Below are 25,876 nucleotides of genomic sequence, written 5' to 3' on the forward strand. Positions count from 1 at the left end.
ACATTGCCAAGCCACGTAGTATTCTGCAAGCATTCTGTCTTCCTGGTACCACTGTGTTTTCCCTGGAGCTACTAATTGCCTCAGCTTTTCCCTTTGCCCAGCTGTCTTTGAAATTATCAGTTGTTTTCTAAAGTACGGCAGCTGCACCGTAAGCTTGTCTGTGGTGTTCTGTCTGCTTAGGGGCCTCAGTCAGTTGTGCCCCCCTGGCCTGTGCCTGTCGTTTTTCTGCTCGGATCTAGATCAGTTGCTCCTGGGTCTACTGCCTGGCCTTTGTCTCCACTTCCCCCAGAGTCGTTTGGGATTACCTCTCTGTTGAATCACCTTTTCCTTGGTCTGTGTCTTTCCTGTTTTTGATTTACCTTAAGTACATTCTCTAGAAGTTTCCTTCGAAAGGGTATGTGGGAGGTCTGTGTTCTGAGTCCACATGTTAGAAAATGTCTTGGTCTGTCCTTAACACTTTTTGGACTTGGTATAAAATTCTTCTAGTAAAATTTTCTTCTGATTTTGAAGACTTTTACTTTACCTTTTTTTTTTTTTTTTTGCTCATCATTCTGCCTGTAAGATTTATCCATGTTGTTTCACGTAGTTATATTCACTTTTACAAACATATGACATTTTATCTTTTGGATATACCACTATTAAAAAAAATCTGCTCCACTCTCACTGGATATTTAGGTGGTTTCCATTGGGGTTATCGCTGCAAGTGCTGCTGTGACCGTTGACGTTCGTATTTCCTGGCATTCATGGAATGGTGGATTCCCAGCAGCATTTATAGGAAACTCAGTCTGTGATTTTTTTTTCCCAGCTCTGTCATATGTCAAATGTTTATATCTACAAGAGTTTCTGGGCTCGTATTCTGTTCTGATGGTCTGTCCCATGCCAGAACCACCCATCTTGTAACCCCCAAAACAGAAGTAAAAACCTCCTGGGATTGTGCTTCGCAGTGACAAGTCTGTGGGTCCTGGAGGTCCTCTGGGAAAAGTGGCTGCTGAGAGTGCTGCATCCATCCTGAGTGTGCTTTCTCTCTCCAGGGATTTAGGTCCTCTTTCACGTTTTTCAACACAATTTTAGAATTTTTTCCATTAAACTCTTACACATTGTTGAACTGATTTATCACCAAGTGTTGAATTTGTGGGCTTTCCTGGTGGCTCATGGTAAAGGACCCACCTGCCAATGCCGGGGACGTGGGTTCAATCCCTGGGTCAGGAAGATCCCCTGGAGAAGGAAATGGCAACCCACTCCAGTATTCTTGCCTGGGAAATCCCACGGACAGAGGAGCCTGGCGGGCTGCAGTCCAGGGGGTCGCAAAAGAGTTGGACAGGACTTAGCGACTAAACAATTTAATACGTGCTTTTATCTGCTGACTTCGTAACTAGCAGTCTTGTCAACCTCTGTGAATGATTCTAACAGTTTAGGTTTGTTTTTTTTTTAACCTTTTCTATGTGGATAGTCAATCCACTAGTGAGATAATCATTTCCTTTTTTTTTCCCCTTCTTTACAATCTTTCTGCCCTTTTCCTTGCCCCTTTTCATTGGCTAAAGCATTTGGGCCCATTTCTGCTGGGGCTTCCTGACTGAGATTGAGCTAGAAAACCCTCCAGCACAGTGCCGGTGCAGTTGCTGAGTATGGACCCCCTTCATTTCTTCCCCATCTTAAGGGAAAAGTTTCCAGCATTTCCCCACAAACTATAACATTTGCTGTGAGTTGTAAATACCTTTTATCATGCTGAAAAAACAATTTGTCCTGTTTCTAGTTTGCCAAAAGATTTTTTTCAGTCATGGGCAGCTGTTCAGTTCCTCTAGTACTTTCCTTGTAGGTCCATGTGTGATATTGTTGTGACAGTATATTATACAACTAGGTCGTGAGCTAGTCTAGCCCTGCCTTGTCTCACGTGATAACCACTATTGAGTTCTTGAAGTATGTTCTAAGTGTAAAACAAATCCAGGATTTTGAAATCTTAGTACAAAAAAAAAAAGGCAGAATATTTATTATATTGATTATATGTGGAAATGATAATGTTTTAGATATATTGGGTTAAGTAAAACTTATTATTAAGGTTATTTTTTACCATTTATTTTTTAGTTGTTTACTGTGTAAGTAAGTGTAAGTGAAAGTTGCTCAGTTGTGTCTGACTCTTTGCGACCCCATGGACTATAGAGTCCGTGGAATTCTCCAGGCCAGAATACTGGAGTAAGTAGCCGTTCCCTTCTCCAGGGGATCTTCTCAACCCAGGGATCGAACCCAGGTCTCCCACATTGCAGGCAGATTCTTTACCAGCTGAGCTACCAGGGAAGCCCCTGTTTACTGCGGCTGCTAGAAAATTTTAAAATACATATTTGCCTCATATTTTTTTTGGACAGCACTGGCTAGACACGCTGATGTTTGCATCCAAATGTAGTTTATAGTAAAGAATCTGCCTGCAATTCAGGAGACCTGGGTTCGATTCCTGGGTTGGGAAGATCCCCTGGAGAAGGAAATGGCAACCCACTCCAGTATTCTTGCCTGGAAAATCCCATGGGCAGAGGAGCCTGGCGGGCTATACAGTACATGGGGTCTCAAAGAGTCAGACAGGACTGAGCGACTAACACACTAACACAAGGTGTATTAAGTGTTTAATAGGTGTCCTCATTATTTTAAGCATTATTACAGTAACCCAGTGAAGTGGGAAAATTTTTCCATGTCTTGGATGAGAAAACTAAAAGTCAAGGAGAGAGTAACAAAGTAGCTAGTGGGCAGCAGAGCCAGGACCGTAACCCAAGCGGCTGACTCCTGTGCCTGCGCTGCCGGTCACCCCCTTTTAGGGATCATATGACACTTTAGATCTCTGGGGAAAGGATGTGCTTTTCAGTGAACGGTGATGACAATTGAATACCCAGAAAATACTTAGATTCCCTTTGTCATTCTACGCTTGAAAAATCAAACCAGAAGAACTCCAGATGGATTAGGCCAAAGTGTTGCTTATTTATGCATATACACTTTGACCTGTAACCCATCTGGAGTTCTTTGTTTTATTTTTTTAAGTATAAAATGACAAATACAAATACATGAATATATACATAATGCACATATATATAATGAATATTACGTATATTCATTAGAATATTTTTCTAATTTTATTGAGAAAGGAATACTACTTCCTAAGCAGGTCACAGAAACTTAAAATCTGTCATAAAAAAGCACTCAACAGACATGACATCGTATGAACAAACTTAATATATATAAATGTATTATTTATATTCTTTTTTGTGTGACCAAAGCGTTCATAAAGAAGTAAAACAGGCAGTATAGTTGGAGAAAATATTTGCAGCACTTACAAGCAAAGATTGCTATCCAAAATGTATGGAGAGCACGTGCAAACCGGGAAAAAGACAGACAGCAGTAGAAAAATAGGACAAAGGGTATGAACAGTTCAGGGAAGAAACGCAGACAGCCAGTAATCCTGGGAGACAGGGAAATGTAAACTGCGACAACCAGCAGATTACCAGACTGTTAACGAGCGCTGGTGAGATTGTGGACAAGCGGACGTTCTCGTAGTGTTCGGTGGGGGGCATTTTGTGCCAGATTTCAGAAGGCAGTTTGGTAATGTCTGTCCCAGTTTAAAATGTTTATAGAGTGCATCCTATGCCCAGAGCTTGGTTTCTAGATACCATTCTCCGTTAAAAGGGACCTGTGATCCTTGGGGACATGGCTGATTCTGGGGCTGGGTAGGGAAAAATACAAAGTGAGCCTGCCTGGAAAGTCTTGTAATGGCAGGAAGTGAAGAAGTGCTCAGAGAATGATGGGGACAAGTTGGAAGACACAGGAGCCAACTTGAAGAAGCACCTGGCTGCTGACCCCAAAATTAGGGATAATTTTGAGATAAAAGTGATGATAAAAGATGGCGAGGAACAGATACCCACATCCTCCCAGAGCATCTCCCAACAAGATTCTTAGGAATCACAGAGGGACAGACAGCCACAAAAACAGAAACCTGGTGGACTCACCTCTACCAGATGTTGAAGGTTTGCATCACTAGTGAAAGGCTGATCAACATCATGGACCCTGATGTCCTGCATCAAGAACGCAGCCTCATTTTCTGTGTTGTGGTTTAGTCACTCAGTCGTGTCCAGCTCTTTTGTGACTCCACGGACTGTAGCCCACCAGGCTCCTCTGTCTGTGGGATTTCCCAGGCAAGAATACTGGAATGGGTTGCCATTTCCTTCTCCACATTTTCTGTGTAATTCTTGCCAAAAATACACAACCTCAGTTGTATCAGAAGAAAACTGCGGGTGAATCCAGATTGGGGAACATTCTACAAAGCAACCGAGCACTGCTCTGTGAAATGAAAAGGTTGCAACCCTGAGGCTGGGGGCCGTCACGACCAGACGAATTGCAGCGGGGCATCCTGGGTTGGATCCTGGATGGAAGAAAAGAGCCTTACTGAGAAAACCGAGGCGGTTCCAGTAGGGTTACCAGGTTGCCTGCTAGTATTGTGTTGATGAGATGGTAACCTGAGGGGAAGCTGGATAGAGGACACGTGGCAAGTCCATGTTTATGCAGTTTTTTCTGCAGATCTAAAATGTTTCAAAATAAAAAGTTAGCTGCCCATACTTGTCGACTCTGGAATTCAGTTTCTGCATCTCTTCTGCAGGTTCAGAAAAATAGATAAAAAACAATGTTGATTTCACATAGCTTGTGATGGCAGAGTATTGGAAACAGAGATTCACCAGTACAAAATCAAAGTATAGCATTAATGCAAATTTTACTGTGGGATGTACCAATTTAAAAGCTTGAGGTAGATTTATATGCCCTGACATAGGAAAATCTCTGCGGAAAAAAAAAAAAAAACTTGCAGAAAAACATATATTAAATTTAACTTTGTGATATAGGCAGTAAAAAAGAAAAGTACTTTTATTTTTGTATTTTACATGTTCTGCATCTTCCTCCCCACCCCCTTCTATAATTTAAACACTGGGAGACAGTAAGTATGGTATTTTCTGTCTTCAGTGAGATCATCCTCTTGTATGTTAGGAAAACTCAGAATGGTTATTTGATATTTATGCTGTATTTTATAAGCGGTTCTTTGATAAAAATACAAAGACCTAAACTCAGCCCTCAGGAAAAGTTCTTGTTGGTTTATATTTGTGTTTCTTAAACTAACCTCAGTGGAGAGGGGCTGTCTTTTAGGCAGTCTCAGAGTTCAGGGAATTCACAGTTGATGACTTCTTCGCTGGGAGTGTCTGGTCCCTGTGCCCCAAGCGTGTGTCCGTCAGACTGAGGGAGCACTCTGCCCTGGGAGGGCCCCCTGGGCTTGGTGTTGGCACCATGGTTACGTGGCTCCTCAGCTCTCCCGTGTCTTCAGCATCCTTCATCGTGGAAGGGGAATGGTGGTGGTTGGGGTGCTGCCTGGCCTCCTGCAGGTTGTTTTGATGCCCAAGAAATTCTGTTTTTCTGTGAACGTATCTCTGTGTCTCTTTGGAAGCTGATGCAGCTTTGGAAGGTTACCTGCTTGGTTATGGTGCAGCAGCACGTTTCCCTTCAAAGTGACAGGCCTCAGGCTGTCCAGCAGCACCACGAACCTGGTTCATGCTTGGAATTCTGCATTGTTTTAGCTTTGAATCTGCATTTCTCAGGCCTCTTTTTCCTGCTGACTTCTTTCCAGGTAGGTTTCCTGGCTGGGAAGAGAATGTGCAGCCCCACCAATACAAATGTCATTCTGTGACTTTGGGTATAAAATCATTTTCAAGAAGAGTAAGGTAATTGGACTGAGGGTTTGTTCAGTGGAGGGAAGTTAAGTTTGGGGCCCATAGTCTTGGAAGGATGAATGATCACTATGTGAATGACAGAAATGCAGGTAGGTCTCTGAGGGTGGAGGGGCTCTGTTGCGATGACACCAGACACGGGGGGAGACAGGCAGGATCACGTCTTGAAGGACCTCTTGTGCTGGGCGGTTCTATATCTAAAATGCCCTTTCTCTCCCAGACAGTGCCCACTCACCCCTAAAGGTCACCTCTACTTTTGTCTTCAAGATTGTGACCCCAAGGCAGTATTTGAATCACCTGATCTCCTCCTAAATGCCAGATATTGCCACTAAGATTGTGGATTTTCTCAAAAGTCACTCTTCTTTTTTGGACTGCTCACGGCCCCATTCTTCCTGCTGCCCCCAGGGACTGATTTTTGGTGTTCTTTCTTCAAGAGCTTGGAGCCCCTGACCCTCACATCCTAGTCCTGAGCAGCCCAGGTGGTGGTTTCAGGTGACCTCTGCCACAACCCAGGGCTAGCGTGGCACTCAGCACAGTTCAAACTGAACCACACAGTAGAGACCCAAGTCTTTTTTGAGGGAATGCGGAGTACTCAGCCTTGAATGCTCCTTGGAAGGACTGATGGTGAAGCTGAAGCTCCAGTACTTTGGCCACCTAATGTCAACAAGCTGACTCACTGGCAGAGACCTTGATGCTGGGAAAGATTGAAGGCGAAAGGTGAAGAGGGGGGCAGAGGATGACATGGTTGGATAGCATCACTGACTCAGTGGACGTGAACTTGGGCAAACTCTGGGAAATATTGAGGGACAGGGAGGAGGCCTGGCACGCTGAGTCCATGGGGTTGCAAGGAGTCAGACACACTTAGTGACTGAACAACAGCAACTTAGCATTTACGTTTTTCAAATAACGAGCACCAGCTTTGTGAGCACCAGCTAGAACATGGGGGCAGACCCTCAGGTTACCAGGGGATGAGACTTCTCCTAAGGACACAGGAAGTGGGAGGTTCAGCCACCACAGTGGCTCTGGGTCCCCGAGCTCAGGTCTGTTCATGGGGAAACAGCCTTGGGCATCTAGTCATGCACACAATGCCTGGTTAATTTCATTAGTCCATGTGGTGGGGAACAGGAAGCAGGAGGTTCACTGCAGAATGCACCTCACACACTGCGGAATTTTGGACCCGAAAAGCCTGTGTCCAGTGTTTTTGTTTTGGCTTGGGGGAGTCACAGAGGTTCAGATTTCACCTCTGTGATGCCTGTTCTGACCACCACGTTTAGTACTTTTTGGGGGGGCTATGTTGGGCCTGTGTTGCTGCGTGGGCTTTTGTCTGGTTGCGGCGAGTGGGGTGCTGCTCCTTGTTGCAGTGCGAGGGTGGCTTCTTGCAGGGGCTTCTCGTATTGCAACGCACAGCTTCTGTGGTGCCTGGGCTTCAGTAGCTGCAGTGCCTGGGCTCAGCAGTAGCAGTTCCCGGGCTCCAGAGCCCAGGCTTCGTAATTGTGGCAGATGGGCTTAGTTGCGCCGCAGCATGTGGGATCTTCCCAAGTCAGGGATGGAACCCGTGTCCCCTGCATTGGCAGGTGGATTCTTTACCACTGAGCCACCAGGGAAGCCCCGTGTTTAGTACTTTAATAATTACTGCACTCTACGCACACACTCCTGGATCCTTCTTTCCCCCATAGCACCTGCTACTTTCCAGCGTGCTAGTTAATTTATTATTTATTGTGAATATTGTTTATTGTCTGTGTCTGCCTGTATAACGTAAATTCCCATTGGCCTTCACCTATTCCCATAAATTAATCACAGTGGCAAGCCAATTTTCATATAACAAAAACCTTTCCGGAAATGAGAACAGTGGAATATCACCAGAGCACGCCCTACATACTAGGTAGAACATGACTTTCTTCTGTATACATTCAAAAGGTAATGTATTTGCAAAGAGGGCTAATTGTAACCCTTTTAACAATCTTATAACCAGCAGAGGGCAGCACAGTTTGAATTTATCACATCTAGTAATTTTGACTTTATTTTAAAGGACATTTAAAACTAACAACTGCTTTCAGATGTAGTTCAATGTTTATCTCAACATCGTTTAATTTTTTTTTTTTTTTTTTTTTTTTGCTGCACCGTGAGGCTTGTGGGATCTTAGTTCCCCAACCAGAGGTCAAACCCATCCCTTGTGCAGTAGAAACACGCGGACCCCTAACCAGTGGACCGCCAGGGAATTCCTCAGCATCAAATATAGTATTCTGCTTTCCCATTTGTGAGCCATGCTACTGCTTCTCTGTCTTTGTGGAGGAAGACGTTTCTGTTTAACATCACGAATAGGTCAAGCGCATGTTTTCTGAAGCACGCAGGACCGCGTTTCTGAGTGTGATGGTGACGACAGGTTTGAGTCCTGTGGGGCGTCATTCCATCACCACTGGGGGGCGCTAATCACTTAGCCGAGCTTCTCTCAGGGACGAGGCTGCCCTCACCCGCTCCTGGAGGACTGGATCCAGGTGCAGATCCCCCAGCACGAGGTCCTCACTGAGTACCCGGTGATGTGTCGACCCCCTTCTCAAGGGAAACTGATAGAAACTCAAAACCACATGGGTTTCCCCCCCGCCCCCCGCGCCGAGTTTATGGCGTTCTATGGCATTTTTTTTTCACGTGCAAATTAAGATCAGACTCTGAAGAATTACACCTTTCTCTTTTTTTTCTTGCAAAAGTTAATGACTTCTTGGAAAAAATTGAAATTCAGATTGTGTAAGACAAAGGGAAGGACATGGTTTAGGGCTTTTGAAAAATATCTAATTGATTTTTACTGTTGATGATAAAACTGCTAAAAATTCGGCCTTACAAGTGTGGGCAGGTAACAGTGGTGAGGTGCAAGTTCAGTGAGCATCCAGGAGCTTTTTATTTGTGCTCTCTGCAACACATGCCTAGTAAATCCTTTGCTCTCAAGCCTTTTTGTTTTTGTACTTTGCTGATTTGGTGCTGTTCATGTGTATGAGAAACAGTACAAATCCATATTTTTCAGGTAACCCAAGAAGTAGAAAGAAAGTGAAGTCGCTCAGTTGTGTCCAACTCTTTGCGACCCCATGGACTATTTAGCCTGCCAGGCTCCTTCATCCGTGGGATTTTCTAGGCAAGAATACTGAAGTGGGTTGTCATTTCCTTCTCCAGGGGATCTTCCCGACGCAGGGATCAAACCCAGGTCTCCTGCACTGCGGGCGGACGCTTCACTGTCTGAGCCACCAGGGAAGCCCAAGAAGCAGAGTGACTTTCAAAAGAGCCTTGCAGTGTTTCTAGGCGGCTGTGGGCTTCTCTCTGTAGAAGGCTGAGGTCTTTGTCACTTTCCACGCCACCTTACAGTTCCACTTCTGGGGGTGTTTGGACGCTTGCATGATTGTGTTCTCTAAGCCCTTCCTATTGGCAGCTTATCAGAAAAGATCTAAGCTGCAAAGAAACAGGTCATCATGAAACAAAATGACATATCTTCAAATCTCAGAAATTCCTCTGAGATTGGAGATATGGAATGACGCTAGAAACCTGAGGGTGGGTCTGAAGTCATGACAGGCAGTTAAGACGCCCAGTTCTTTTCCGTCTCCTGCAGCAAGGCGGTTTCTCTTTGCCTTTGGTAAAACATGGAGATCAGGCTGTAAGGGGACTGAGTGAAAGTCTGTGTACTTAGGAGCTCCTTTCCCTTTCTCTGTCTCTGCTTACCTGCCCAGCTGCTGCTGGCCAGCTTTATTGGAGATCGTGTCTTTAGATCACTGCTCAAGACAAGAACCTACAGAGCCCTACATGTGGGGTCTGTACGTGTTAATTGCTTTATTATTTTACAAAGACACTCACCACTCAACAGGCCATAGCTACTACACAGAGTTTTTAATCAGATTGTCAGTGCCTCTCTCTTAAATATGAAGAAATAGCTTCAAGGAAAATCCCTGAACATGAATAGAACAAAGTAAACAGAAGAAAAGAAATTAGAGGAAACAGGTCATAGAAGATATAGAAGGAAACTTTAAGACTGTATACTTAAGAGTCTCAGAGATTATATTAATGAAATAAGAATAGGATGCTATCAAAAAGATACATTCAGAGATTAAGAGTGAGATTAAAAATAAAAGAAATAGGCTTCCCAGATGGCTCAGTGGTAAAGAATCTGCCTGCAATGCAGGAGACGCAGATTCAGTCCCTGGGTCCAGAAGATCCCCTGGAGAAGGAAATGGTAACCCGCTCCAGTATTTTTGCCTGGAGAATCCCATGGACAGTGAAGCTTGGCAGGCTACAGTCCAGAGAGTGGCAAAGAGTCTAACATGATTTTGCGACCAAACAACAAATACCAGAAATAGAACATTCAAATAGAAAGATTGGAGGATAAAGCAGAGAATTGTCTTAGCCCAGGCTGTTGTAACAAAGTAGCACAGGATGGGTGGCTTAAAGAACAGATGTTTGTTTCTCACAGTTGTAGAGGCTGAAAGTCTATGATTGCAGTGCTGGCTGGATTGGGTTCTTGGTCAGGGCCTCCTTCCTAGTTTATAGAGAGCCATGCTCCTGCTGTGTCCTCACAAGGCAGAAAGAGAGCTAGCTAACTCTCTGGCCTCTTCATATAAGGGCACTAATCCCATTCAGGTCACTCCACCCTCATGACCTGATCACCTCCCAGAGGCTCCATTTCCAAATACCATCACCTTGTGCATGAGGGGACACAAACATTTGGTCCATTGAAAGATTATTTCCTAGAAAGCAGCTCAAAAAGAAGAGGAAAAGTAGGAGTGAATAGGTAAGAATAATTAAAGGATCCACAAGACAGGTCCAGTTGCTAATAAAAATGTCCAGAAACAAGAACTGGGGGGGAAAAAGGACAGAAATTTAATTATCAGAGTCTAAGATTTCAGGCGTATGTTCTACCCGATGGCTAACATAACATGAAATTCCCTAACACTCTGCATAGAGAGAAGTTCCTGAAAGCTTCTTGAGAGGGGAAAGAGATAACAAAAGTTTGGGCATCAGAATGGCACCACTGCCACCAGCAGCACCAGAAGAGGGAACAGCGAGAGGGGTGCCTCCACCGTGCGGAGGGAGTAAAGCTTCACTCAGAGTGCCACACCCAGCAAAGCGTCAGGTGTAAGAGAAGAGACGCAAAATTCGCAGCCCCGGTGATGAAAGCCCGCTCCTTCACAGCCCCTCTCTGTTAGTTGTGAGAGGATGTGCTCCACCAAAATGAGGGATTAATCCCAAGAAAGAAAAAGATAACATTGTATCAGAGGCTCAGGAGCAGTGGTGGGAAGCAGCAGAGGGAGTGCACAGGGTGGTCTCCAGAACTTGGGCCTCAGAACCACAAGACTAGGCTCAGCGGAAGTGTGGAGGTTTCTGGAGGCTGTCTCAGAAGACAGACCGCTGCACAGGTTTGACCATATTGACGGCTTCATAGCATGGTAGAGAGTTTGGCAGTGAGCAGAGAGAAACAAAAAGGACACTTAATGCCGTCATGTGGTTATTTTAATCACAGTACATTAAGTAGCTAGGTTTTGAGCAGTATTTATGGGAATACTAAATACTGGTTTTACCAAAAATGTTTGCATAGTTATACCAAGGGGGTGTGTGCGTGTGTGCAAGGGGTGTGTGTGCACAACGGGTGTGTGTGCGTGTGTGCAAGGGGGTGTGCATGTGCAAGGGGTGTGTGTGCAAGGGTGTGTGTGCAAGAGTGTGTGCGTGTGCAAGGGGTGTGTGTGTGCGCACGTGGCTGAGGTGTGGCAGCAGAAGCCGAGACTTCATCTTCCGTGGCCGGAAGTTGATGTCTAGAGTTGAAAACTCGAGAACAAGTGGTGTAACTAGTTATTTCGCAAAAGGGAGGTGATGAGCAAAAGTAGCCGAGAGACCTACATCTGTGGAGCGTGATTTTAGGTGTGGCGGGGGGAAGGGTAGGAAACTGGTTTTCTGTTTTAAACCGTAGATACTACTTGCTTCCCTGGTGGCTCAGATGGTAAAACGTCTGTCTGCAGTGCAGGAGACCAGGGTTCAATCCCTGGGTTGGGAAGATCCCCTGGAGAAGGAAATGGCAACCCACTCCAGTACTCTTGCCTGGAAAATTCCATGGAGTGAGGAGCCTGGTAGGCTACAGTCCATGGGGTCACAAAGAGTCGGACACTACTGAGCGACTTCACTTCACTTCACTACTTGCTTTATGTGATGTGTGTGTCTTTTGCTTAGAGAACAAACCAGGCATGGTGGTGAAAGACAAGCCCGGAGAGGCACAGGGTCCCAGGAGGAGGGTCTTGACACCGTGGTGATTATGAGGCTGAGGACGTCAGGGCTGGCTCCGGGCCTTGGGGGCTGTGTGGTCCGTTTGGTCAGTGAGGGTTTGTGCTCTCCCAGCTCCACTCTACGCTCTCCCCATACCTCGGGTCCTTTAGATTGTCCGGGAGGCTGGCGGGCTGGGGGACATTCCCCACCAGCCAGCTGGGGTCAGGGGTCCCCTCCACTCCACCGTCCGGCAGGCCTGGCCTGGTCAGGGCCGCCCCCTTGCACTGGCCCTGGGGCTGCTTCTCTCCCTGTGGTTTCCCCAGACCCTGCCCTCACTTTTCTAGATGGCCCTCTTTTCTGTCCACACTCCCACTCTGAGTGTGTGTCTGTCTCCTTGGGATTGCGACTGATGTGGGTGTTAGGCTGAGAAAAAGACTTTCCCCAGAACATTATGGGAATATTCTCGGAAGCTTTCTTTCAGGTTACATCCTGATAAACACATCATAAGTTGAAAATGTCATAGGTCAGCATGTGTGTAATACGCCCAAACTGAACAGCACAGCTTAGCACAGCCGACCTTAGTGTGCTCAGAACAGGCCAGGTCACCTGACACACAGCCTGTGTCGGCTGTCTGCCGGAACGACTGAGCGCTGTGCTGACGCAGTGAGAGGAAACAACAGTTGTCTGCGTCCAGGGTGGCTGTCAGAGTGTCGGTTGTTCCCCTTCATGACAGTGTGCTGACCGGGGGCTGTGCACGCTGCCACTGCCCAGCAACACAGGAGCGGTTCGGACCACGTATCGCTGACCCAGAAAAGGGCAACATTCAGAGTATAGTTTCTACTGCTGTGTGTCACTTTCACGCCGTAATAAAACCGAAAAGTGGTGAGTCAACCATTGTGAGACTTGGCGGGCAGTCCAGTGGTCTGGGGCCCGTGCCCCCGCTGCACGGGCACAGGCTTGATCCCTGGCTGGGGAACTACGGTCCCCCATGCGCCACAGAACAGCCACAAAAAAAGTCAATCATCGAAAGTCAGGGCCTATCTGTGTCGTTATCTCTTGAAGTGAATATATTTTAAGAGAAGGATAAATATATTTCATATATTATATAGTATATGTGGTTATTATATGTAGTAAATATGGCAGCTGTAATGAGAGATAAAGATGTTGATATATATGAAGAGTTAAATATGTAAGAGAGAATGAGAATATAATATAGAAAACAAAAATCTGGGCGAATATTAAGAATATATACTAAAATGTCATTAGTGGTTATCCCTGAGTGATAGGATTAAGGCCCCCCAAATCTAATTTTAACAATAAACATGTCATGAATATATTAAGAATATGCAGAAAAGAATAGTTCGGTGCAATATATTAGAACATAGGATGGGGATGAAATTGAACTTAAATGGGAATGATGCCCTTAGTTGTTTTGGGTTTTTTTTTTGGCCTCTAAAATCTGCCTCCTATTTTTATCATGTGACCTCACCGCATACTATAATGATTATGATCTCTTAGTCACGCTCTTGGGAAATGCGCTGTTATCTCACTGTGAGACAACGCGGTGTTTTTAAGTGATTTTGTTCTAAGAAAGTACTTGGGAAGTGAAGCAAGAAACACCAGCTCTGTCTATTGCTTTGAATGAGTCTGAAAGCAGAAGTGCCACTGTTCCTCACTGGACTTCAGCCTCAGACTGCTTCCAGGGAGGAGGTGGTTAACCTCTGGGGAGCTCCTTGAGCTTGACTTCAGGAACTGGGTGGTGGCCGTGACCTGGGAGTGACGCTTCTGTGGATGGAGGCTGATTGGTCCAGGAGCGCAGCCAGGGAGTCCCCGGCAGTCCAGGAAGCAGCTCTGAGCTGTCCCAGTGTTGGACGGCCCACAGGTATTCCCGCCCCACCCGGCCTCCCAGGAGTTACTCTGAGCTCTCTTTTGAAGTACAAACCCCAGCAGCCTTCAGGGTCCTGCTGTGACAGAAAAGATGGTCCTTAAAACCGAAGAAGAGGATGGTGAGTCCCAGTCCTGGTCTGGGTGTGTGGGGTGAGGTTTAGGTATCTGTTTTGATCAACATGTGACGACGTGTTGTGTGACGACAGTTTTACAGCCCCTTGAGGAGTACCAACTGAAAGGCTCTTGCTTGTGTGTGTGTGAGAGAGAGAGAGAGAGTGTGTTTTTAAACTGAAAGTGTCCCCCAGCCCCCACCCCCACTCTGCCTCTTGCTGGGGATCCGCCCTGGGTGCGTCTTGGTGGCGTTTGCCCTCCTACTTGGCGATGGTGTCTGACTTCCTGAGTCTGAATAACAGTCTTAGAAGCGGTAAAAGTTGCGTGTACACCAGTGTGACACTAAAAAAGGAAAGATGTTAGAGACCAGGTTTGAAAGTACTTGATGAATAATAACCGTGAGGTTCAGGATGAATAATAACTTTTTATTAAATAAAAATGTAACAGAGGGACTTCGTAGCTCTTTGATCTTCCTCTTTTGGTATTAGGTAAGGACTGAAGCCTTGCAGGGTCTGGGGAACTTCCTGTGTCTTCTCCACACCCACACTGTATGACAGTGACGCTAAGAGTGAAGGGGCGAAAAGTTCTGTGGATTCTAAATCCCAGAAGCTTTTGCAGAACTGGCTTTACAGCACCCTAGGTCAGGGCTCTCAAATGGCTTGAAGTTCTGTGTGTGGATCTGTGTATGTTTTATTGTGATACTTTCACTGGAGAGCCATGTGTTTTTTGGTTTGTTTTTGATTTGTTTTTGACCTGTACACACTGCTGCTGCTGGTAAGTCGCTTCAGTCGTGTCCGACTCTGTGTGACCCCATAGATGGTTTTGCTTATTTATTTATGGCTGCCCTTCATCTTCGTTGCTGCACGTGGGCTTTCTCTAGTTGCCGCAAGCGGGGGCTGCGCTCTAGTATCGGTGCACGGGCGTCTCCTCGAGGTGGCTGCTCCTGCTGTGGCGCACAGGCTCTAAGCATGCAGGCTTCAGTTGTTGCAGCGCGCAGGCTCGGTAGCTGCGACGTGCTGGCTCTAGGGTGCACGGTCTTCAGTAGTTGCGATACAGGAGCTCATTAGTTGGGGCTGGAGGGCCCTAGAGCATGCAGGCTTCGATAGTTGTGCATGGGCTGAGATACTCAGCAGCGTGTGGAATCTCCCCACACCAGGGATTGAACGCAGGCTTCCTGCACTATCAGGCAGATTCTTACTCACTTGTGCCGCCAGGAGAGTCCCAGGTGGCCATGTTTTAGTGCCTTTAAGACAAAAAGCAAAATATACACTGGTTTGTAGCTGGTATTGGATGATATGAATGAATATTAAGCTGTTTTTCACAATGGATTTTGGGAAAGTGATGATAAACTTTAGGGGTCCTTTTCATCTTTTTCTGTATCTGGTTCACTGTCAAATGTATTTGAAGTTTCGTCTTCATGTCAGGCAGTACTGTGGACCTTAGCCCGCAGGTGGCTCGGAAAGCTGTGCTGTGTGTGAAAGCCTGTGGGAGAGAGGGGCGTGTGGTGTCGACGACACCCAGCATGTGAGGAGGGGGTGATGAAGCGGCTCTCCGTCAGGGCTGAGCTGCCCCCGTGGGGGCTTTCGTATCTGAGAGGTGTGTCCACAGTAGCCAAGGTCTCTAGCTCGAAAGCGGACCCTTGTGAGAGGGGAGGAGGACTCTGGTGGATGATGCTGGGGTGGTCAGGGTGCCCTGGCCCGGCCTGGGCGGAGGGTGACCGCTGCTCGCTGAGCTGGTTCTTCCCTCTTACTTGCCGCTGCTCCTTCCTGGTGGCCTGGCTTCAGACTCCCTGAGGTGGTGCCAGCAGTCGCTTTAAAGTCAAAATCAAGGGGCTCCATGCCGTCAGCTTCTGGCCATCCTAGAGGTTCTAACATCCAACATTAACTGCTCAGTGTGTGTGCCCCTGATTCACGGGTGGGAGTGGGGCTAGGGCATTTAGCAATCAATTTTTAGAGACAGGATTAACAGGCAACTTTTGTTTGAAAAAGTCGTCTTCAGAATGGGTGGTTCTCCATTTCCCTCAGCCGCCCCCCGCCCGGGAATGTTTCATCTTGTTGTCTGAGACATTGGGGGCGCAGTGTTGCTAAGATAGTTGCCCCTAGATACTGAGATAAGATGACAGAAATGGCATTGGACACATGTGAAAGTGAAGGGAGCAAATGGGCTTTCGCGGGCCGGTCCCCAGCATCCCGGGAGGCGGGTGAAGGGTCAGCGTGTGCTTCTCACACAGCTGCATTGGTTAGATTGTCACCCAAAGGGCCACGCAACACGGGAATGAAGGTTTAAAAAATGTCTCTAAAGAAGTCAGATCTTACCTGCTGCATGAGAGTCTGCAGTCCTTCAGTTACAGACATGGCTTTGCCTCTGTCCTTCCCTGTTACTTAGGCTCATCAGGTTCCATTCTAGTTACGCAGGTGCGTGTAAGTGAGACTTAGCCAGTGTCCGGTTACGCACACTTGTGTGAGGATAGTGTCCAGGTATGCAGGTGTGTGAGACTTAACCATCACACTGAATGGAGCACTCTTTTCTTAGCCACCTGAGGCTGTTTTTAGCTGTCGCCTTTTGGATGTTTGACCCCCCCCTTGGTTTGCCTTTGAACCTTCTCGCAGGACTGGGATCTCAGCTCCCTGCTGAGGGGACACGGGACCCTCACCGGCACAGCTCAGGCTCTCTGTCAGGTGCCCTGGGCCCCGAGCAGAGCTGTGCTCACTGTCCGCAGGCACTCAGCCACCCCGGCCTCGTCCCTTTGCGTGATCTGTGCATCCACATTCCCTCTGCATCTGAGTGGGTCCTCAAGTCCAGGCTCCGAGGCCCCTCCGAGTCCTGAGCAGACTGGCCGAGGTGGCTGCCTGTGTCGCTGCCGAGGGCTCGCCCGCCTCCCCTGCTGGGAGCCCCTGCTGAGCTCTTTAAATCCCCAGCCCGGCGCTGGCCGGCACCTGCAGATGCACAGTGAGTGCTGAGCTGACGTGGCGCGATTATTCCGGGGAGAGAAAAGAAAGAGCTGACGGCTCAGCCAGAGCGTTTGAGTTGGACTTGGTCTGTTCCTGGATTATTTATACTCCCTGCATCTTACCTCATCTCTAAACTGGAGGTAACACCACATACGTAGTTCATTGTCAGTAAGTGTGCAAAGTTCACAATTGGGCTTTGTCGTCAAGTTCAAATAATGAAATGAAAAAAGATTTTAGGCTGTGGATCTTATATGTGTATAAGTTAGTATTATTTGTAGGAAAATATACTGACTGGCATGTAATTAAGTAGAGTATCTCTCCCTTAGGACACTGGATTTTCAGTTTGCATCTGAGATACTCTGTCTGGTGGTGACTTACCCCGTATCCCATCCTCTCGTTGTGGTCCTTGCCATTGCTCCAGCCTCACAGTGGGCAGGTTGCTGAGGCTGAGGGGGGTTTTAATCCGGAAAGCAGAGGTGCTGTAAGTGCTCATCCCATAGATACGTCCTTCCTCATGGGTGAGTTTGTATTTTGCAGAACCAAAAATGGTTACATCTTTATTTTTAAGCAAGAGCTCTTGGCATTGTACAAAGCACACATCTCAGCAGACCTGCATCACCATCTGCCAGGACCAGTTTTGAGGGGGCCTCTCTCTGGGCTGGATTTCATAGGCTCTGGTCTGAATTTCTTTGGCTCTAGTCTCAATTTCATAGGCTGTCTGTGGAGCACGCCGGCGTGAGTACCTGCAGCGCTGAACAGAGGGTCAGGACTGCCCTTCCTTCTTGATGAAGGAGGTTGAAGAAATGAGGCTCAGGTTCTGCTCTGAAAAGAGTGAACCTTTATCTGTCACGTGAGGCTTTCCACAGCCTCCCAAGTTCTCTTTGCTGTGGAACATAAAAGCATAGGGCTGGCTGTCGGTGGTCAGGACCCAGCATCCAGGAGGCAGGTGAGGGTGGAGGGCAGCAGGTGGAGTTGTCTGAGGAGCCAGCATTGTGGAAAGAACAGGCAGGGAGTGTGGTCTTGGCAGGACGCAGGACTGGGGCTTTAGCATCCTCCAGCCTGTAGAGTGGGCCGCGGAGCTGAGGTCAAGGGAGGTGGCGGTAGGTATGGACAGGAGGCGTCAGGCCCTTGCCACCCAGGCCTCTCTGTGGCTCTGGAAGATTCGCTGAGTGTGTTGGTGGTGGTGATGGGGAGGGGCTGACTGGACCTACAGATAGTTTGCTGTTGGTTACCTTAGAAGTGGAGGGCTAGATCTTCTGCACGTTTATATAGTATCCATTTCTCACGTTTCCCTTGCATTTTGACAGCCTTCCAAAGGCACCTTTACTGAGTTTACATTGTCCTTGTCTTTGCTTCTCTGTTTGCTGAAGCCAAGCTGAGATTTCCTTTTTAGAAGGATTCTTGTAACAGCTTCTGTCTTCTCCTGTTACCTTGTGAAGAGCTTCCGCTCATGGGGACCCAGATGGGTTCACCTGCAGCTGGGACCGTCACTAGTGCAGAGGGGCCTCAGGCTTATGGGGCCCTGGCTCCCAGGGGCGGCGGCGGGCAGCACTGCTGAGACTCGCTGCTCTCGGGACCCACGTGTCCTCCTCCTGAGCCCGTGCTGGTTGTGACACGCCGGGGAGGATGGACACACAAGTCAGGCTTGCTGCCCTCAGCTCTGCTCACGCTCAGGGCTCGCCCGCCACTTCCTTCCCTTCTTCCCAAGATAATTTCTTGACTTTTGTATGGTCTTCCTTCCTTACCCTACAGAGAAATCATGAAAGCTTAACTTCTGACCTAGAAAAATAAAGCACGTTTCTTTTCCAAGTTGGTGACTTTCTGCATCTCCTCTCTTTCTGGCGTCTTGAGTCTCTTCTCTTTTGTCTCTTCTGCTAAGAGTTCAGGATTCTGATTCATAGAAATCCAGTGGAATCCTACAAAGACAACACAGCATGATGGTATAGTTCCCCCCAGGTATTTCACACGCATTATATATAATAGGACTCCAGGTATGTCCCTCCCACAAAAGAAATACTTGGGTGTAAGCAGAGCAAATGTTTTGGGGTAATTGGCTGGTGACATTTCCATATTCCTTTCTGAAGAGATTTCAGCGTAAAATTTTGCCTTTTGGATCCAGATAAACAGAAAGGTGTAGAGTGCAGCATCGCTGCCTCCATTCATTCCCTGTCCACACTCCTTGTCTCTGGAGAGGGTCCCTGTCGACAGTTTCGAGTGCACCCTTCTCAGATCTGTGCATTTCCCAGCATCGGTGTCACATGCGTGGTGTCCTGTTGCTTCTCGTGGCACCGTGTCTGGGAGATCTTTCTGTGCTGTCATCTGTGACCAGCTCACTCTTTTTAACGACCAGATTGTGTGTAAGTAGCTTTCACTTTTGCACTTTTGAGAGCATGTCCGTTGGATAAGCTCTCAAATGCACTTGCTGAATGGAGAAGCACTGCGCAAAGCTTGCACCCTCTCCAGGCCCCCAGCGAAGCCTGGGCCCTCGCGCCCTTGGTAGACGCATGTTTCTGCCAGGCTCTCGAGAAGCTTTAACTGCAGAGTTGGCGCGCCCGTCCTTCGTGCCTGGCCACTGTGCCTCGTGTCTGCCTTTCCTGTCCTCACGGCTGTGTGCGTCGCTGCCTCACTGCCCTGTGCTCTGCTCTCCTTGGGAGATGCGTGAGCCTCTGCCACAGATGGGGCACACCTGCTGTCCTGGTTGCTTACCTTTTAGCTCATAGAACTTTATTTTCCATTCTGAAGCCTTTCACTTTATTATAGCAAATTGAACAGATTCTGAGATTAAGACCATGTTAATCTATGCTTTGTTCTAGAATTTCTGTGGTTTCTTTTTTTATATTAAAATCTGATTCAGCTAGAATTTATTCTGATGTAAATGAGGTAAGCATTCAGCTTAGCTTTCCCTCAAATGGGTAGCTAATTGCCCTACCACCATTGACTGAATAATACTATTTTTCTTTATATTTTTGTATCTTTTAAAAATACTTTCTTTATGAGACTTCATGACTTGAAGTGTTTCAGTATTTCCTGAGTTTCTTTTCTGCTGTTTTCCTTCTCTATTGCTGAAATTTCAAATTATTGACACCTCACTTTAATCTCTTGGAGAAGGAAATGGCAACCCACTCCAGTGTTCTTGCCTGGAGAATCCCAGGGATGGGGGACCCTGGTGGGCTGCCGTCTATGGGGTCACACAGACTGAAGCGACTTCGCCGCCGCCACCGCCGCCGCACTTCAATCTCTGGCGGCAGCTCTCTCACGTTACCCTTCTTCCTCTTCATAGTTGCCTGTGCTATTCACATATGCATTTTCCACGTGAGCCTTCCTATTGTTTTATCCATCACACTTCCTGTAAAACTCCTGTTGGTAGTGTAAACAGTACTTTTAGAAAGCGATGTACAAACTGAAGACCGCCTTCCCCCACTGGGGTCCTCCTGCTTGTGCTCAGATCGTTCTTGTTTACTTGGTGGCTTTCTCAGCCATGGTAATCATGGTAGCTTGCAGGGAATTTGCTGGTCTTTGGGGGTAGATTAGAGTGAGGATCTGTTTGTATTAGATGGAGGAGGCCCGTGCCCTCTCCCAGGACAGCTCGCCTCCCAGAGCTGGCGGTGGAGGGGCACGGAGCCACCCTGCGTCTCCACGGGCAGAGTTGCCCGCCTCCTGCCTCCTCCCCTCCTTCCTCCTGCCCTGCAGTCTCTTCCCGCCCTGCTGCGCCCTCTGCCAAGGGCAGGAGGGAGAGGACCCCAAGAGTGGTCCTGGCAGGGATGAGTCCCCTTGCTGGGGCTGGGAGCAGGCCCCTGTCTGGAAGGCGGGCTGCCTGCTGCCCCAGCTTTGCTGCCTGTGAACGGACTCAGGGCTGCTGGGACCTGGAGAGCGGGGGCCTGGGTTGGTGCCTGCAGCTGCTCTCAGACTTCTTTCAAACCTCGAGAGCCTTCTCTGGACCTTGGGCAGCTCTGAGAAGGGTTGATGTCTGGCACCAGGAGCCAGCTTTTTCCAGTCTGAGGTTAGAGTTAGGAACTGCTACCCTCTCAACTGCTTCCGGCCCTTCTCAGAGCGGGAACAGAAGCCAGTCTTGACTTCTTTGAAGAAGCATTTATGCTCTTGCTGCTGCTACTGCTACTGCTAAGTTGCTTCAGTCCTGTCCGACTCTGTGCAACCCCATAGTCTGCCATCCCTGGGATTCTCCAGGCAAGAATACTGGAGTGGGTTGCCATTTCCTTCTCCAGTTTATACTCCTAGCTTTTACTAAAGAGTAACTCAGCATTTTAAAGCAGAAGGAATGGAGTAGAAAGCTGAGACCTCACTCCATGCTTGCGTTTCCTGGGATGCAAGAGCAGGGGAGGTGGGAGTGCTTAGACGCCCAGGGCTCCGCCTGGTGCAGGCTGGCCTGGGGCCTTTGCCCAGAGGATGTGGGGCTTGGGGATGCGTAGGATTAGCAAGTTTGTGATGCTGATGATTTGAAAGACACTGATCCGTTGCCTCTCAGGAGTTGTCTGTGGAATTAAGCACAGGTGGGTGGCCGTGGAAGCTGAGCTGTCAGGGGGCAGAAGACACTTAGTTCTGTGGCCCCTTCCTGAGCTGAAGTTTCGCTGCCTTAGATGACTGCCCTGTGTCCCTGTCACTTCTCTCTGGTCACCCCAGAAATGCGGCCTGTCCCTCTCTCCTGGTGCCCCCGCCCCCCTTGTGACTCTACCTCACCACCTGTCCAACAGCAGTCAGATGTTGTCTTCAGGCCAGACTCAAAGGACACCGAGACACCAGTCAGATAGATTTCTTCAGGCCAGACTCAGAAGACGCCATTTCTGACTAGTGCAGCTTTTCCAGGAGTTTCCAGTTTGTTCTGTATCCCCGTTTGTCCTTTGTCCCCAGCCTCATACGCCCTCTCCCCGCTGGCCCGGCCTCAGCTCCCGTGAGGCCTCTGGGACTGCCGGCTTTGCCGGCTTTGCTGTTGCTGACCCCGCAGCACCTGTCACCAGTGTTCCATTGGCACTTATGCTGCTTGATTCTTTTTCTTTAAAAGGAACAGTAACACAGAAGCTCTTTGGGGGTTAAACCCATGTCTTACTGTCTCTGTATCTTCTGCAGTAACTAATAGAGCACCTAGTTTATGGGTGGTAACCATTTTTTCCCCAAAAGATTGTTGGAGTATGAGTCTGAGAAAGTCATTTTTTTAAGCGTTTATTTTCTCTGTTGGTAGATTTCCTGAGATTACTACCCTGTGCCCAGTCTTTTTCTCCAATCATCACTGTGATTTCATAAACTTGATTATGGGGCTCTTTATTTGAGATCTGTCTGTAGATATGAGGCGAGCCACACTGCAGACTTCCTGTCGGTAGCTTTTCCCTGTCACTTCTTTTCTCCTTGCTCCCTCAGATCATACTGTTTGTGCAGAGAATTGACTGTGGTGTAGGCTTTGCTGCCAGCGAGTCTGGCCAGGAGGCACGTTGAGGTCTTTGCCAGTTTACACGTTGGAAGTCCAGCCCCAGCAGTGGATCCTCTGTGCTCAGTTGTGGCTGGTGGGTTCAGGACAAGCCACAGCAAGCCTGTGCCTTATGACCGAGTTGTGCACAGGAGGTGATGTCAGGATCCACCTGCTGGGACCTTTAAATCCCTGGAGGGTTTGTGTGCCTATTTTGATGTTACCTCAAAAAGGGGGATGTAGCCCTTAGGACTGTGTAGAGTGCTCTGAGAATATTTATGATATTTTACTGGAAGGCAAGAGCTTCATTTCATGGACAGAAACCCCCCCTGCAAATAGGACAGTTTCCAACCAGGTGTTAAACTTCGTGATACAAACACGAAGTTCAGGGGAGACCGTATAGATGAAGAAGGCCTTTAGTGATGGTTCTTCTGTGTGAACTGAGGGAGTTCTTTCTGGAAGAGGTGGTCTTGATGGCTATGGAGGATGAGCCTCTGAACAACAAGAAGGAAACGGAGATGGGTTGGAAACCTGTCTCCCTGGGGCCAGGTGGTGTGTGATTGCTTACCAGACCCAGTATCTAGTAGGGACTCTCAGCTGGTTCGTTTGTTGAAAACTTGTCTTCCTTTGTAGCTTTAAACAGAGATTTCATAATTTTAGCATTTATTTCTCATATATTTGGTATGATTCTTTTAGATGAGAACTCTTATGACACAAAAATAAAATTTTTCATATTGTGACTGTTTCTTTAAAGACAGGCTGGGCCTGCAAAGCCCAAGTGTTGGTCAAGTCTGGTGACCCTGTGCTGGTGATGAGGAGCGCACATTAGTGTAGTGGGAGGAGGGAGCCCTCTATCAGCAGCTTCCTGAGGACAGAGCACTCGAAGGCAGGCCAGAGTGTGGGATTTTCCGTTTTTCCCTCTTTCTGTTGTGTGTCTGGAGTGGTGGTTCTTAGGCAGGGAGGTTTGACCCTGCAGGGGATTTGGCATATCTGGAAGCCTGTGGGGCTGTCCTCTCGGGGGGTAGGGTGGGATGCTGCTGCGGGGGTGCAGTTAAATGTGCCCTAAGGCACAGGACACCCTCCCACACAGAAGGAGTCCCCAAGCGTCAGAAGTGCCGAGATCAGAGAACTTCATCTAGTGTAGTGGTTTATTTTCTCTTTTTCTCCTCATGTTTTTGGCACTTTTTTAAATCCTTAGGTCTCTTCCCTTATTAGTCAAAGGCAGTGCTTCCCAGAGGAGTCGGCAGACGCAGCCTGCAGTTGCCCGGTGTCCTGAGCCTCCAGACTCCACGTCTGGGGCCTGAGGTCCCCGATGTGTGTGTCTGCCAATGCCCTTGGTGATCCTCACACCTCGAGGTGGACAGCCACTCCTCAGGCTGTAGTGAGCCTGTCACCAGCCGTCTTACAGCATTGTCCTAGACCCACCTGCCACTCACCCAGCGTGTATTGGCACTCTGGGTTGGAGCCTCTGGTGCTTGTGGCCTGAGTAGGAGGCAGGCCGTTTTAGTAAAAGGCTGGAGCAGGTCACCTGGAGACAAGGGGCTTAGGGCTGCAGAGGACCAGAAGGGGTGGGGCGTGGGGGGACGTTCGAGCAGCGGGGTCAGCATCCCTGCCTGCTGACGCTGTTGCCGGGGGAGTCAGGGGTTAGGGGGAGAGGGAGGTGGCCTTCTGCTGAGGGTGACGGAATAGTCTGCATTCTGGATCCTACCCTCCTGTTTATCCCACTCAGGGAGGAGAAGCACCTTAAGTAAGGGTTAACATCCTCCCAGGGAAGCCACCATCAGTCTTTTGCTTCCAAGGGGGAGAAAAAAGCCGCTGCAGCCTGTGAGCAAAGGCTCGTGGTGCGTCCCCTCCCCCTCGGAGGCCTCGAGTGGGGGCGCGGTGGGCGGGGCGCTGTAATTGCATTCATGGAAATAAGCCTGGAGGACTGAACACACGCTAGGAGTGTCCGCCGATAGCTCCGCGGCCATCTCCAACCACGCCGGCCTTCCGCACCAGAATCGACTTCCTCCGCACCCGGGTTTCTGCTCAGCTTTTGTGTCCCCGCCTGGCTGCCGCCTCTTCCCGGGCAGTGCGTGCGCACATGCCGCGCGGGCCCCGTCCCTGCCTCCACCCGGCGCTGGCGGGGCGGCCGGGGGCCTGGGACTGGGGAGTCTCGGTGCCGGGCCACTATGGCCTCTGAAGCGGACAGCTGCCACCTGCCAGGGCGTTGACGTCGCTGCCCCAGGGCTGCCGGGATCCTGGGGCCACCGGAGAGGGGACTCGCCCCGGGTAAGAGGCCGGGTGGGTGGCGCGGGTGAGCCCGCCGCCGTGTGGAGCTTCCCGTACAGCGTGAATCCCTCTGCTATTACTATGCACCGCTGCCGGCCTCTCCCACCCTGGAGCCAGGCAAGCCTGATGTGTGCAGCGGCTGCTTCTCTGCATGTCTGTCGGGTGGTTTCGCATTCTACTCTCTCTTCCTAGGTTTTTTTTTTTTTTTTTTTTTCCAGTAGCTTCTTCTAATAGAGGTTTCAGCCTTCAGTGTGGTTTCTTCTAGGCCCCAGATTAAGGAATAAGCTAATAACCAATTTGTATGGTCCTGCTAGGATGAGGTTAAAAGGAGGACAGAAAGCAGAGGGGCAAATTCTGAGAGATCCCCCTCCCAACCCACCCCTGGAGTTTTAATTTACTCGTTAAAAACTTGGGAACCTTCCCCTGGTATGAGTAGCCCTCTTCCCAAAAATGCACAGAGAAGAGCAGCTGGAGCCCCTCGTGTACTTTGCTGCCATGAGTCTGTTCCAGCTGCCGGGCTGAGGGGGTATGTCTCAGTCTGCAGAAATAGTCAGGGTTTTACAAAGGGCCAGCACGCACATAGGTTTTAGGAAGGGGAGTAAAGTGAGAGGGAACTGAGTTACGTGCCTCGGGTCCCCACCGAGCCTCTCTTTTGGGGGGAAGGGGTGTGGTGGCACGGCTGTGTGGTGCCCAGATGGCAGCGGGCTTGGGGAGGGGGAGCTTGCTCTGCCTGGGAGGAAGGAGAAGGGCACGATGACGGTGGGGTTTGTCTGCTGGGACGGGAGCTCCCAGGCTTGCCCTGAGAGTGGAGGGCTCCTTTCTCGAGAAGCCAGAGGTGGAACGTGGTTCTCCTTGTCAAGCTGGCTCCAGCTCTGCTTTCAGTCCATGAGACCCTTTCAGAAAAAGCCTTGGAGACAGAGATTGGATGAATGAGCACTGGGAAGAAACTGCTGCAGAAGTCCAGTTGGACCACGTATACCACTGCCAGGTTTTAGAAAGAGCTTGAGGTTCTTAAATGATTGTTTTCTAGTTTTCAGCTTTTATTGAAAACAGATGTTAACTTTATTTTCTAAACCAAACTTTTAGGATAAAATTTTATGACTTTGTCTCTTTTATTACCTTGAAATTTGATCTCATTTCCCTTTGATTACAAAAACCTGTCTTCAGGTTCTCATTTTTATTAGATAAAATGTGTCCATTCCTTCTCTAAGAAAGGTAAGATGATAAAATACTTTGCTTTCATGAGGCAGTTTATGGAGCTGTTTAATAGA

At 48.5% G+C, this 25,876-nt stretch overlaps 1 protein-coding gene across 3 annotated transcripts in view; it reads left to right on the top strand.

Annotated features, from left to right (window-relative positions):
• Nucleotides 1-25,876, top strand: part of CYTH1 (cytohesin 1) — a 77,665-nt gene that overhangs the window by 23,600 nt on the left and 28,189 nt on the right. Inside the window, exon 1 of one of the 3 annotated variants that reach the window (XM_013972474.2) lies at nt 13,703-13,975. The exons of 1 other annotated variant lie outside the window; for it this stretch is intronic. In XM_013972474.2, the coding sequence (XP_013827928.1) occupies nt 13,948-13,975 (28 nt within the window). In that variant the 5' untranslated portion in view covers nt 13,703-13,947. Of the gene's footprint in view, nt 1-13,702; nt 13,976-24,239; nt 24,606-25,876 lie in introns of those variants that run through there. One more of the 3 variants, XM_013972475.2, reaches the window with a different exon arrangement.

Source organism: Capra hircus, chromosome 19, assembly GCF_001704415.2.
Source record: "Capra hircus breed San Clemente chromosome 19, ASM170441v1, whole genome shotgun sequence".
In the NCBI taxonomy this organism is placed as follows: domain Eukaryota; kingdom Metazoa; phylum Chordata; class Mammalia; order Artiodactyla; family Bovidae; genus Capra; species Capra hircus.